Source organism: Leucoraja erinacea, unplaced genomic scaffold (genome assembly GCF_028641065.1).
Source record: "Leucoraja erinacea ecotype New England unplaced genomic scaffold, Leri_hhj_1 Leri_78S, whole genome shotgun sequence".
NCBI lineage: Eukaryota > Metazoa > Chordata > Chondrichthyes > Rajiformes > Rajidae > Leucoraja > Leucoraja erinaceus.
Window position 1 is genome coordinate 182957 of NW_026576718.1, and position 14544 is coordinate 197500.

Genomic DNA, 14544 nt, shown 5'->3' on the forward strand with positions numbered 1-14544 from the left:
GTCCTACACTACGTGTCACCACCCCTGGGACGGGCTCCCCCCCATCCACCCCGCACTGGCACATGCAAACACACAACACGCACTGCACAGCTGAGGGCCCTTATGCTGTGGAGACCATGCACACATGCACCTGGCCTGCAGGTGGAGCCCTACGCTGCACAGTCTCACAGGTGATGCAGAGAGAGAGAGAGAGAGAGCGGGGCAGAGGGAGAGAGGGAGGGGGAGAGAGAGAGACAGAGGAAGAGGGAGAGACAGAGAGAGAGAGAGAGAGAGAGACACACACACACATAAACACACAGGCAGGCCGAGAGAGACAGAGGGATAGGGAGAGAGATACAGAGAGTGAGGCAGAGAGAGACAGATAGAGAGAGAGACAGAGAGAGAGAGAGAGAGAGAGAGAGATGTGAGAGACACAGAGAGAGAGAGACAGAGGGAGAAAGAGAGAGAGAGAGAGGGAGGGAGGGAGAGAGAGAGAGAGAGGGGGGGAGAGAGAGAGAGAGAGAGAGAGAGAGAGAGAGACAGAGGGAGAGGAGAGAGAGAGGGAGGGAGGGAGGGAGAGAGAGAGAGAGGAGAGAGAGAGAGAGAGAGAGAGAGAGAGAGAGAGAGCGAGAGAGAGGGAGAGAGGGAGGGAGAGAATCCTGCCTGTCTGTGAGAGAGGCATCCGGTGATGCACGCTGTTGCTGCAGCACGGGAGAATCCCGCACCCCACCCGCTCCGAACACAATCCCCAGGAGCATGGATAATGCTGTCGGCAATGGTCCCGGGAGTGGTGGGAAGCGGGGACTGATGAAAGATACAGCATGGAAACAGGCCCTTCAGATTGCCAAGTCCATGCTGGCCATCAATCGCTCTAGTTTAGCTTAGTTTAGAGATACAGAGCGGAAACAGGCCCTTCGGCCCACCGAGTCTGCCCGCACCCACCAGCGATCCCCGCACACTGGCACTATCCTACACACACAATGTACATTTATACCAAAGCCAATTAACCTACAAACCCGCACGTCTTTGGAGTGTGGGAGGAATCCGGAGCACATGGAGACAAGCCACGCAGGTCACGTGGAGAACGTGCAAACTCCGTACAGACAGCACCCGTGGTCGGGATTGAACCCGGGTCTCTGGCACTGTGAGGCAGCAACTCTACCGCCACCCCACCGTGGCACCCACATTTTATTCCACTCCCTACACGCTCGTGGCAATTTACAGGGGGCCGATTAGTCGACACACCAGCAGGGATGTGATGGGATAATGCGAGTAAGTATTCCATTGTTCCGCTTTGGGTCCATTTGACAATTAAAACACTCTCGAATCTTGAAACTGGAGCACCCGGAGGAAACCCACACGGTCCCAGGGAGAACGTGCAAACTCCACACACATACGTGTGCGCGCACACACACACACACAGACACACACGCACACACAGACACAAAGACAGACGCGCACACACACACACACACAGACACACACACACACACAGACACAAAGACAGACGCGCACACACACACACACACACACAACACCGCAGGTCAGGGTCGAACCCGGGTCTCCGACACTGAGACAGCGACTCTACCGCTGTGACTCAAATCACACAGGCGTGATCTCGGCCTACAACTTGCATAAGAGATTTGGGTTAACAAGGGGGTCTTTCTCGCTGTTAAGGCACCTCCCCCCTCAGCCCCCCAAAACAAAAGGGCTGGATGATCGGGGGCCGAGCTGTGGGGAGGGTGGGGAGAGTTGGAGGAAAGGAACAGAGCGCGTAGTTCTGCACCCTGGGGTGGGGTTAGTCCGACCGTCAGCGCTCGGGGCAACTGGTCACTGGCGCTGGTCACTTGTGGTGTTTTGAGTCTTTTGTCAACGTTTCCTCTGGAGTTTCAGAAACTCTGCTGAGATGTGAGGGCAACAGTCTCGGTTAAGGCACTTCTCCTCTGCAGGGTAAACAAGGCAACATGTCCGCCCGCCCGCTACTTCCCCATCTGCTGCAGGCTCTCCAGGAGGATGTTCTTGTGTGACGTCTCAGTCACGCCCGCTTCCTCCAGGTCCTCCTTCGTGATGTCGCTGCCAAGGACAAGAGACGTTTGGTGAGTAGGGGGGTCTTGTCCCATCCCGTCCCTGCCCCTCCTTCCCCCCCCCCCCCCCACAACAACTCTCCACAACTTCTACAGATGCGCCTCAAACACCATTTGAAATCTAGCACCACAAGCTCTAGAATTAGGCCAATCAATTGACAATAAACGCAGGAGTAGGCCATTCGGCCCTTCGAGCCAGCACCGCCATTCAATGTGACCATGGCTGATCATCCCCAATCAGTACCCCGTTCCTGCCTTCGCCCCATATCCCCTAACTCCGCTATCTTTAAGAGCCCTCTCTCTTGAAGCATCCAGAGAACCAGTCTCCACCGCCCTCTGAGGCAGAGAATTGCACAGACTCACAACTCTGTGAGAAAAAGTGTTTCCTTGTCTCCGTTCTAAATGGCTTACTCCTTCAATGAGATCCCCTCTCATTCAGCCCACCAAGTCTACTCCGCCATTCAATCATGGCTGATCTATCTCTCCCTCTCAACCCCATTCTCCTGCCTTCTCACCGTAACCCCCGACACCCGTACTGATAAATAATCCGTCAATCTGCGCCTGAAAAACACGCATTGACTTTATGGGGAGAAGGCAGGAATTGATTGGGGATGATCAACCATGATCACATTGAATGGCAGTGCTGGCTGGCCTACTCCTGCACCTATTGCCTATTGCCTCCACAGCCGTCTGTGGCAAAGAATTCCACAGATTCACCACCCTCTGACTAAAGAAATGTCTTCCTATCTTTCCAAAGGAACGTCCTTTAATTCTGTGGCTGTGACCTCTGGTCCTGGACTCTCCCACCAGTGGAAACATCCTCTCCACATCCACTCTATCCAGGCCTTTCATTATTCTGTACGTTTCAATAAGTTGCCCCCTCATCCTTCTAAACTCCAGCGAGTGCAGGCCCAGTGCCGACAAACGCTCAGTACAGGCCCAGTGCCGACATAGGGTAACCCACTCATTCCTGGGATCATTCTTGTAAACCTCCTCTCCAGAGCCGGCACATCCTTCCTCAGATACGGGGCCCAAAATTGGCTCACAATATTCCAAATACAGCCCGACCAGCGCCTTATAGAGCCTCAGCATTACATCCCTGTTTTTGTATACAAGCCCTCTTGATATGAATGCTAGCATTGTGTTTGCCTTCCTTATTACCGATTCAACTTGCAGATGAACTTTTGGGGAATCCTGCACCAACACTCCCTTTGCATCCCCGATTTCCGGATTCTCTCCCCATTTAGAAAATAGTCTATGCCTTTATTCCTACTACCGAAATGCATGACTCCACACTTTGCATGGATACATTGACAATAGGTGCAGGAGTAGGCCATTCGGCCCTTCGAGCCAGCACCGCCATTCAATGTGATCATAGCTGATCATCCACAATCAGTACACAACACTATATTCCATCTGCTGCTTCTCTGCCCACTCTGCCAACCAGTCCTTCTGCAGAGTCCCTGCTTTCTCAACACTACCGGCCCCTCCACCAATCTGTGCATCATCCGCACACACAGTCATAGACTGATACAGCGTGGAAACAGGCCCTTCGGCCCAACTAGCCCACACCGGCCAACATGCCCCATCTACACTAGTCCCATCTGCCCGCGTTTGGTCCATATCCCTCCAAACCTGTCCTATCTGTGTACCTGTCTAACTGTTTCTTAAACGTTGGGATAGTCCCAGCCTCAACTACCTCCTCTGGCAGCTCGTTCCATACACCCAAGTGAAAAAGTTAACCCTCAGATTCCTGTTAAAGTTTTTCCCCTTCACCTTGAACCTGTGTCCTCTGATCCTCGATTCTCCTACTCTGGGCAAGAGACTCTGAGCATCTACCCGATCTATTCCTCTCATGATTTTATACACCTCCATTAGATCACCCCTCATCCTGTACTCGCTGGAGTTTAGAAGGTTGAGGGGTCACATCATTGAAACTTACAGAATAATGAAAGGCCTGGATATATTGGATGTGGAGAGGATGTTTCCACTAGTTGGAGAGTCTAGGACTAGAGGGCACAGCCTCAGAATTAAAGGACGTTCGCTCTTTTAGAAAGGAGATGAGGAGGAACATCTTTAGTCAGAGGGTGGTGAATCTGTGGAACTCATTGCCACAGAGGGCTGTGGAGGCCAAGTCAGTGGATATTTTTAAGACAGAGATAGACAGATTCTTGATTAGAACGGGTGACAAGGGTTATGGGGAGAAGGCAGGAGAATGGGATTAGGAGGCTGAGATCAGCCATGATTGAATGGTGGAGTAGACTATACTCATCCACATAAACCGTCCATGTACCCTTGCCAGATAGGCCACAAAGCCTTCAATCCCCTCATCAAAATTGGGGTGTGTGGGTGTGGGGTGTGGGGTGTGTGAGGGTGGGGCGTGGGATGGGTGTGGAGTGCAGTGTGGGGTGGGGTGTGTGGGTGTGGGGTGTGGGGTGTGGGGTGTGGGGTGTGGGGGTGTGGGGTGTGGGGTGTGTGTGGGTGGGGCGTGGGGATGGGTGTGGAGTGCAGTGTGGGGTGTGTGGTGCGAGGGGGGGGGGGCGGTGGTGGACCTGCGATGCCCACACTCACCTGAGGAACTCCAGGTCATCCCAGCCGTTGTGGACCAGCCCCTCCTCGTAGCGCTCCATGCCCAGGCGCCGGAGCCAGTTGCCCACGCTGGAGTCGTGCGACAGGCTGGAGCTGTTGCTGCTCGCTTGGCATGAGGTCTGTGAGTGGGGGAGGGGGGCAGGGGTTAGAAACAGTGGCGCAGCGGGTAGAGTCGCTGCCTCACAGCGCCAGAGACCCAGGTTCCGTTCCAACCACGGGTGCTGTCTGTACGGAGTTTGGCCGTTCGCCCCATGACCTGCGTGGGTTTTCTCCGGATGCTTCGGTTTCCTCCCACACTCCAAAGACGTGCAGGTTTATAGGTTAATTGGCTTCTGTAAATTGTAACTTGTCTGTAGTGCACTATATAAGCCTTCTAGACTGCTAAGATCTTCTGAAACCAATCTGTTAGTGATTCCCAGAGTAAATACAAAACATGGGAAAGCAGGATTTAGTTACTATGCAACAAATAGCTGGAATAAACTTCCTGAAGATTTAAGACTTGCCTCAACTTTGACCACTTTTAAAACAAGACTGAAAACTTTTATGTTTACTTTAGCTTTCAGCTAAATCTTAACTACATTGCACTTTTAACTTTTGCACTTTTTAATAATGCATTTTTAATTTTGCTTTTCTTTTCTTTTAGTTCTATTTTATTTCATTTTATTATTTCATTTTATTGTATGACGTTTTTACGTGAAGCACTTTGAGTCTGCCTCGTGTATGAAATGTGCTATATAAATCAAGGTCGGCTGCAGGAGGCGCCCCCGAGTCACAAAGATGGCCGGGGAGGAGGAGGACGTGGGCTCGGGGGAACTGCTCCAGTACATAGAGCACACGGGCCGACTAGACTTCGAATAATGGCGGCAAAATATGGCAATAGACATTAGAAAATAGGTACAGAAGTAGGCCATTCAGCCCTTTGAGCCAGCACCGCCATTCAATGTGATCATGGCTGATCGTCCCCAATCAGTACCCCGTTCCTGCCTTCTCCCCCTGACTCTGCTATCTTTAAGAGCCCTATCTAGCTCTCTCTTAAAAGTATCCAGAGAACCGGCCTCCACCGCCCTCCGTGGCAGAGAATTCCACAGACTCACCACTCTCTGTGTGAAAAAGTGTTTCCTCGTCTCCGTTCTAAATGGCTTTACCCCTTATTCTTAAACTGTGGCCCCTGGTTCTGGACTCCCTCAACATCGGGAACATGTTTCCTGCTTCTAGCGTGTCCAAGCCCTTAACAATCTTATATGTTTCAATAAGATATCCTCTCATCCTTCTAAACTCCAGAGTGTACAAGCCCAGCCGCTCCATTCTCTGTGCCCGCATGTGTAATAGATGCAAAAAGAATCTCACATGTGATTTAAAAAAAACACTATTGACTATTAACAGGCGACTAAAGTCTGATTAAAGATAGTCCGTGAGTCTCCAATGAATGAGATGGGTGATAGACACTAAATGCTGGAGTAACTCAGCGGGACAGGCAGCGTCTCTGGAGAGAAGGAATGGGCGATGTTTCGGGTCGAGACCCTTCTTCAGACTGAGAGTCAGGGGAGAGGGAGTCTAATCCATTGCTTCTTAAACTGGTGAATGGGTCACCCAAGGGCGAATGAAATTATTTTGGGGTGAATTAAACTAGAGGGGTGAATGACTTAATTTATATATTCTTTTCTATACGTAAAAAAGGCAATGCATTAAAGTGGTTAGTAAGGTAGACAAAAACGCTGGAGAAACTTAGCGGGTGAGGCTGCATCTACGGAGCGAAGGAATAGGTGACGTTTCGGTCGAGACCCTTCCGACCCCGGGAGGTACTGGAGATGAAGGATGTCTGCTGGCCGGATGGTTTTGGGTTAGGGGCCGCAATCAGCCTGGGTTGAGGTCTAGATCTTACCTCCTCAGCCATGTCCTCTTCGATGCTCTCCTTGATGGAGCGAGGGGGGAAGGCGGAGGGCCTCCCGTAGTCAGGGAGAAGCCCCCCGCGGGTTGGCTGGGCCCCCTTCACCGGCAGTGGGGGGTTCCTGAGTAGCCCCTCGGCCTTGCCCAGCTGATAGTCCACATCGCTCAGGCTCTTGGCCATCTGCAGGGCGGAGTATGAGCGGTCGTCCACTGCCCCCTGGTAGGGCGGGCCACAGTGGTTGGCCAGGTAGGGTGCCATCAGCTGCCCCACCTTGGCCAGGGGCTTGGGCGGGTGGGGGGCTTTGGTCTCCGGGGGGTCCGCGGGCGGACGCTGCTTGCAGGCCGCGCTCCTCGGTCCCGGCTCGTCCCTGACCGGCGCCGACCTCTGCCGCTGGAGGTCCTTGGACGAGGCGTAGAAGGGGTTGTCCACCATGTCCACCTCCACCACCTTGGGCAGGGGGGGCGGCGGGTAGTCGGGGGGGGGCCGGTTCAGCGTCAGGCCCTCCTCATCCGAGAGGGAAGCCTCCTCGCTGGCCAGCGGCGGCCGGGACGAGGGCAGGCGTTTCTTGTCCGGCTGGGCTTTGGTCTTCAGCGGGGTCTTGGTCACGGGGGGACTCTGCAGCTCGGGGGACAGTGGAACCCCCTCCAGCATGTAGTAGGCCGGGTTGTTGAAGCTGTTCTTGCAGCTCACCGCGTCAGCGTCCAACTGTAGCTCCTGCTGCTTCCACCTGCCACACACACACCACAAATCAACAGGTTAACATAGAGAAACATAGGTAGACAAAATTGATGGAGAAATTCAGCGGGTACGGCAGCATACATGGAGCAAATGAAATAGGCAACGTTTCGGGCAGAAACGCTTCTTCAGACCCGAAACGTTGCCTATTTCCTTCGCTCCATAGATGCTGCCGCACCCGCTGAGTTTCTCCAGCAATTTTGTCTACCTTTGATTATCTACCTGTATCTATTGTCTATTGCAGTGATTCCCAACCTGGGGCCATGGCAAATTTCAGGGGGGGGGGCCACAGAAATGTTTTGGGATTTAGGGGGCCACAGGTTCAATGAAGGGGGCCACGGAGCTACCTCCCTGTTGCCTCCTAAATTTCAGTACTAATAACATTAAATCTATGTAGTTAAAATACTTTTGATATTTGTGGAATAGAATAAAAGAGAATATATGTACAATTAATAGACGCTGATATTTTTATGGAAGGTATTATAATATTGAAGGTAGACAAAAAAGCTGGAGAAACTCAGCGGGTGCAGCAGCATCTATGGAGCGAGGGAAATAGGCGACGTTTCGGGCCGAAACCCTTCTTCAGACTGATAGGGGGTGGCGGGGAGAAGGAAGGAAAAAGGAGGAGGAGGAGCCCGAGGGATGAGGAAGGGAAGGAGACAGCAAGGACCAACAAAATTGGGAGAATTCAATGTTCATGCCCGCCGGATGCAGACTCCCCAAGCGGAATATAAAGTGCTTTTCCTTCAATTTCCGGTGTTATAATATTGGAGTACTTTTTTTCCGCTAATAATGTCAGGGGACGCATCAGAAAAATTAAAAGATCCCAAGGGGGCCATATGTTTAGGGGTAACACGAGGGGGAACTTCTTTACTCAGAGAGTGGTAGCGGTGTGGAATGAGCTTCCAGTGGAAGTGGTGGAGGCAGGTTCGTTGGTATCATTTAAAAATAAATTGGATAGTTATATGGATGAGAAGGGAATGGAGGGTTATGGTGTGAGTGCAGGCAGGTGGGACTAAGGGAAAAAGGTTGTTCGGCACGGACCTGTAGGGCCGAGATGGCCTGTTTCCGTGCTGTAATTGTTATATGGTTATATGGTTATAAGGAGGAGGAGGAGCCCGAGGGCTGAGGAAGGGGAGGAGACAGCAAGGGCCAACAAAATTGGGAGAATTCAATGTTCATGCCTGCAGGATGCAGACTCCCCAAGCGGAATATAAAGTGCTGTTCCTCCAATTTCCGGTGTTATAATATTGAAGTACTTTTTTTCCCGCTAATAATGTCAGGGGACGCATCAGAAAAATTAAAAGATCCCAAGGGGGCCATAAGTTTAGGGGTAACATGAGGGGGAACTTCTTTACTCAGAGAGTGGTAGCGGTGTGGAATGAGCTTCCAGTGGAAGTGGTGGAGGCAGGTTCGTTGGTATCATTTAAAAATAAATTGGATAGTTATATGGATGAGAAGGGAATGGAGGGTTATGGTGTGAGTGCAGGCAGGTGGGACTAAGGGAAAAAAGTTGTTCGGCACGGACCTGTAGGGCCGAGATGGCCTGTTTCCGTGCTGCAATTGTTATATGGTTATAAGGAGGAGGAGGAGCCCGAGGGCTGAGGAAGGGGAGGAGACAGCAAGGACCAACAAAATTGGGAGAATTCAATGTTCATGCCCGCCGGATGCAGACTCCCCAAGCGGAGTGCTTTTCCTCCAATTTCCGGTGTTATAATATTGAAGTACTTTTTTTCCGCTAATAATATCAGGGGACGCATCAGAAAAATGAAAAGATCCCAAGGGGGCCATAAGCTAAAGAAGGTTGGGAACCACTGGTCTATTGTCTCCCTCCCTCCCTCCCTCCCTCCCCCTCTCCCCACCAGCGCCGGCCTACCTGTCGTCAGGAGCAGCTGCGGGCAACAGCGGAGGTGTGCGTAGGGCCGGGCCAGAGACGGCTTTCTCCGGCTCCTCGCACTGTTTCCCCGACGGAGGCGGCAGCACGGCGGTGGTGGCGATCTCCCCACACGCCGGCTTCTTCGGGTTCCCTCTGCAAGACAACGGCTACAACGTTTACCGAACGGAATCACTTCATTTGTCCCAGCAGGGAAATCGGTCTGCCAACAGGCATCAAAAAAACCCACAAGAATACATGAAACATGAAACTAAAGTGACGAGTGGAGAGGATTGGGTGATGTGCAAAGATCGGCGAGTCTGTGGAATTCTCTGCCTCAGTGGAGGCCGGTTCTCTCGGTACTTTCAAGAGAGATCCAGATAGGGCTCTTAAAGATAGCGGAGTCAGGGGATATGGGGAGAAGGTGGACAAAATTGCTGGAGAAACTCAGCGGGTGCGGCAGCATCTATGGAGCGAAGGAAATAGGCAACGTTTCGGCCCGAAACGTTGCCTATTTCCTTCGCTCCATAGATGCTGCCGTACCCGCTGAGTTTCTCCAGCAATATTGACTACCTTCGATTTTCCACATCAATCACACATAGGCGTGTCAACCAGAACCTACCAACCCGGAGGGATGGCAGGACGTTCATATGAAGAAAGACTGGATAGACTCGGTTTGTACTCCGCGCCACCCGCCTTCACAACACAAGAAGGTTAGGCAGGTTCTTGCATACTCCAGTTCTTGCATACTCCAGAAGGTTAGGCAGCATTCATAGCAAAAGGATTTGAGTATAAGTTCATAGCAAAAGCATTTGAGTATAAGAGCAGGGAGGTTCTACTGAGGTTGTACAGGGCCTTGGTGAGACCACACCTGGAGTATTGCGTACAGTTTTGGTCTCCTAATCTGAGGAAAGACATTCTTGCCATTGAGGGAGTACAGAGAAGGTTCACCAGACTGATTCCTGGGATAGCAGGACTTTCATATGAAGAAAGACTGGATAGACTCGGCTTGTACACGCTGGAATTCAGGAGATTGAAGGGGGATCTTATAGACACTTACAAAATTCTTAAGGGGTTGGACAGGCTAGATGCAGGAAGATCATTCCCGGTGTTGGGGAAGTCCAGAACACGGGGTCACAGTTTAAGGATAAGAGGGAAGTCTTTTAGGACCGAGATGAGAAAATCATTTTTTACACAGAGAGTGGTGAATCTGTGGAATTCTCTGCCACAGAAGGGAGGTGAGGCCAGTTGATTGGCTATATTTAAGAGGGAGTTAGATGTGGCCCTTGCGGCTAAAGGGATCAGGGGGTATGGAGAGAAAGCAGGGATGGGATACTGAATTGGATGATCAGCCATGATCATATCGAATGGCAGTGCAGGCTCGAAGGGACGAATGGCCTACTCCTGCACCTATTTTCTATGTTTCTATGTTTCTAAAAGTGCTGGAGAAACTCAGCGGGTGCAGCATTATCTATTGTCTATCACCTGCGATGGAGATAGTGAGGTCAAGAAATGGTAAGGAAGTGTCGGAAATGGTCCAGGTGTATTTGAGTGCCGGATGGAAGTTAGTGGTGCAGCGGATGAGGTCAGTCAGTTGTGTGTGGGTGCAGGAGGTAGCATCAAAGCAATCGTCGATGTAGCGGAGGTAGAGGTCGGGGATGGGGCCCTGGTACGCCTCGAACAAAGATTGTCCGACGTACCCGACCTGGACATTATTTCATTCCGCACGGCACTTCATTGGCACTTTCTAACTGTTTTTTCTTCAAGACAGCAAGGGGTTGGAATACGCTAACAGCCAGCATCAGAGATCTCCAAAACATCAACACATACAAAGACGCAACTCCAAAAGCATCTTCATCTCGACTAGCACGTCCACCTCCATCATAGTGCTGAGTGATGCTTTACCTCTTAGAGAGATTTTCAGCGTACCACATCCACATCCAGCTCCTTGCCTTCTGGCTGCACTTCACACCCACCATCGCAGTCCATCACCGGCTCTGACCTGCGTCCTGTGCTCCCTGATTCACGCACTCTGGCCAAGAGACTCTGTACATCCAAACACTGCCCGGTCCATCACCGGCTGTCACCTCCCCACCATCGAGGGGATCTATCGCAGTCGCTGCCTCAAAAAGGCTGCCAGCATCATCAAAGACCCACACACCATCCTGGCCACACACTCATCTCACCCCGGCCATCGGGAAGAAGGTACAGGATTCTGAAAACTGTAACGTCCAGGTTGAGGAACAGCTTCTTCCCCACAGCCATCAGGCTATTAAACACGCCAAACTCACATAAGCTCTGAACTACAGTAGACTATTATTATTACTATTGCACTGTTAATGTTTGTTTTTTTTCTGTATGTGTATATATATAAATATATATATGTGTGTGTACTTGTAGGTTTGTGTATATATACACTGAGCTTTTTTCTCCCTCTGTGGTCTATCATATTTTTCAGTGTACGATGTGTATATTGATTGTCGGACTGCAAGTGAGAATGTCATTGTTCTATCTGTGACACATGACAATAAATCACTCTTGACTTGACCCTTGACCCCCCTCGCCTCTGGACACCCCTGTGCGTAGGGGAGAGGGTTTGGGGCTGAGGATGTCCTGGTTGGGTTGCTCCTGGGCCTGGCCAAGCTGGCCATCCGCGAGTCACGACGCCAGGTGGTAAAGGGCTCTGCCCGAGCCGGCTACATGCCCCTTTACTGGGGTGGTGTTAGAGAGGGGCTGCGCACTGTCCACGGGCACCCTGGAGGATTTCCGGGACCGCTGGGCTGCGCGGGGAGGGGAATGTATTCTCAATCGGGATGGTGATATTAGTGATTTAAGAATATTTGTTTTACTTCTATTGTGCTGGTGGGTTTGTTAATTTGAATCATTTAGTATTGCACTTATTATTGCAAATTGTGTAAACAATTATTTTTGGTGTAAAAAAAGTCCATACTTCATGTCTGCGTTCAATCGGTTTCCTGGTTTGCCCTTGGCTGCTCCCGTCTCATCCTTGTCCAAGCGAATCCATTCTGTGGGAGAGAGAGGGATAGAGGGAGGGGCGATGGGAGTGGGGAAAGAGTCGGAGGGAGAGAGACAGAAAGAAAGTGAAGGGGGAGAGATACAGGGGTGAAGAGAGAGTAGATAGAGGGGAGAGATAGAGGGGAAAAAGAAGGGAGAGAGAGTGGGGAGAGAGGGAGAGAGGAGAGAGAGAGAGAGAGAGAGGGAGAGAGGGAGAGAGAGGGAGAGAGGGAGAGAGAGGGAGAGAGAGGGGAGTGAGAGAGAGAGAGATGGAGAGAGAGGGAGAGAGAAAAGGGAGAGAGGGATAGAGGGAGCGAGGAGCAGAGAGGGGGAGAGGGAGAGAGGGGAGAGAGAGAGAGAGGGAAAGAGAGGAAGAAAATTACTCGTCAATTGTGGGATTACATAGGATTATTTATTATATAGGGTCATATTTTCACCCGTAAATGTGCAAACATAGAACAGTACAGCCTCAGATAGACGCAAAATGCTGGAGTAACTCAGCGGGACAGGCTGCATCTCTGGAGAGAAGGAATGGGTGACGTTTCCATTTTGATTGTTCAGACCTCCGTTCTTCAAACTTCTTTTTCTCCACAGATGCTGCCTGACCCGCTGAGTTACTCCAGCACTCTGTGAAACGTCACCTATCCATGTTCTCCACAGATGCTGCCTGACCCGCTGAGTTACTCCAGCACCCTGTGAAACGTCACCTATCCATGTTCTCCACAGATGCTGCCTGACCCGCTGAGTTACTCCAGCACTCTGTGAAACGTCACCTATCCATGTTCTCCACAGATGCTGCCTGACCCGCTGAGTTACTCCTGCAGCCTGCGTCGTATTTTGGAAGCCAGCATCTACTGCGCTTGTTTCTACTTTGAATGTATCAGGCAGGCAGGTACCTGCTCTACCTGAAGGTGACAGCAGAGGGAGCTCCCGCACAGTGTTAGGTGGAGTGAACACACAATCTGGGCACAACTCCACACACAAGCAACTGCAGATGCTGGTATCTGCAGCAAATGACAAAGTGCTGGAGGAACTCAGTGGGTCGAGCAGCATTTGCGGAGGGAATGGACAGGAGACGTTACGGGGTCGGGATCAAGAGGACTGGAATACAAAAACAGGGATGTAACGCTGAGGCGCTGGTCAGGCCGCATTTACATAGAAACAAGGTGCAGGAGGAGGCCATTCGGCCCTTCGAGCCAGCACCGCCATTCATTGTGATCATGGCTGATCGTCCCCAATCAATAACCCGTGCCTGCCTTCTCCCCATATCCCTTGATTCCACTAGCCCCGAGAGCTCTATCTAACTCTCTCTTAAATCCATCCAGTGATTTGGCCTCCACTGCCCTCTGTGGCAGGGAATTCCACAAATTCACAACTCTCTGGGTGAAAACGTTTTTTCCACCTCAGTCTTAAATGACCTCCCCTTTATTCTAAGACCCCTGGTTCTGGACTCGCACAACATTGGGAACATTTTTCCTGCATCTAGCTTGTCCAGTCCTTTTATAATGTTATATGTTTCTATAAGATCCCCATCATCCTTCTAAACTCCAGTGAATACAAGCCTAGTCTTTTCAAACTTTCCTCATATGACAGTCCCGCCATCCCAGGGATCAATCTCGTGAACCTACGCTGCACTGCCTCAATCACAAGGAGGCCAATTCACTGGATGCTTTCCAGAGAGAGTTAGATAGAGCTCTTAAAGATAGCGGAATCAAGGGATATAGGGAGAAGGCAGGAACGGGGTACTGATTGATGGATCAGCCATGATCACATTGAATGGCGGTGCTGGCTTGAAGGGCCGAATGGCCAACTCCTGCACCTGTTGTCTATTGTTAGTGAGGGTGGGACAGACTTAATAGTAATCTGTGGGGTAACTTTTTCTACACAAAGGGTGGTGGGTGTATGGAAAGAGCTGCCATCAGAGGTATTTGAGGCAGGGACTATAACAATCTTTAAGAAGCATTTTGACAAGTACGTGGATAGGACAGGTTTAGAGGGATATGTGCCAAACGCAGGCAGGTGGGACTAGTGTAGATGGGGCATGTTGGTTGCATAGGCAAGTTGGGCCGAAGGGCCTGTTTTCCTGCTGCATGACTCTTTGGGAAGAGGGGAATCGAATATCAGAGGACATAGGCATAAGGTGAGGGGGAGAAGATTTAATAGGAACATGATTCCTGATAGGAACCTGAGGGGGCAGCACGAAGAGTGGTGGGTGTATGGAACGAGCTGCCGGAGGAGGAGACAGGGCAGGTACTATCACACGGATATATTTGGAGATAATTGGATATAGCTTTTATGGTTAATGAGGTCAAGGGATATGGGGAGAAAGCAGGAACGCTGCCCAAATAGTGATTTTGGATGATCAGCCATGCTGGTTTGAA

General features: G+C 51.0%; 1 protein-coding gene across 1 annotated transcript in view; it reads right to left on the minus strand.

The window, feature by feature from the left end:
- Positions 1 to 575: 575 nt before the first annotated feature.
- The window catches only part of inppl1a (inositol polyphosphate phosphatase-like 1a), a 157026-nt gene continuing 143057 nt past the window's right edge, over positions 576 to 14544 (minus strand). Inside the window, 5 exon segments of the mRNA XM_055631529.1 lie at positions 576 to 2052; positions 4635 to 4771; positions 6535 to 7267; positions 9152 to 9304; positions 12099 to 12174. Coding sequence (XP_055487504.1) covers positions 1959 to 2052; positions 4635 to 4771; positions 6535 to 7267; positions 9152 to 9304; positions 12099 to 12174 — 1193 coding nt within the window. The 3' untranslated portion in view covers positions 576 to 1958.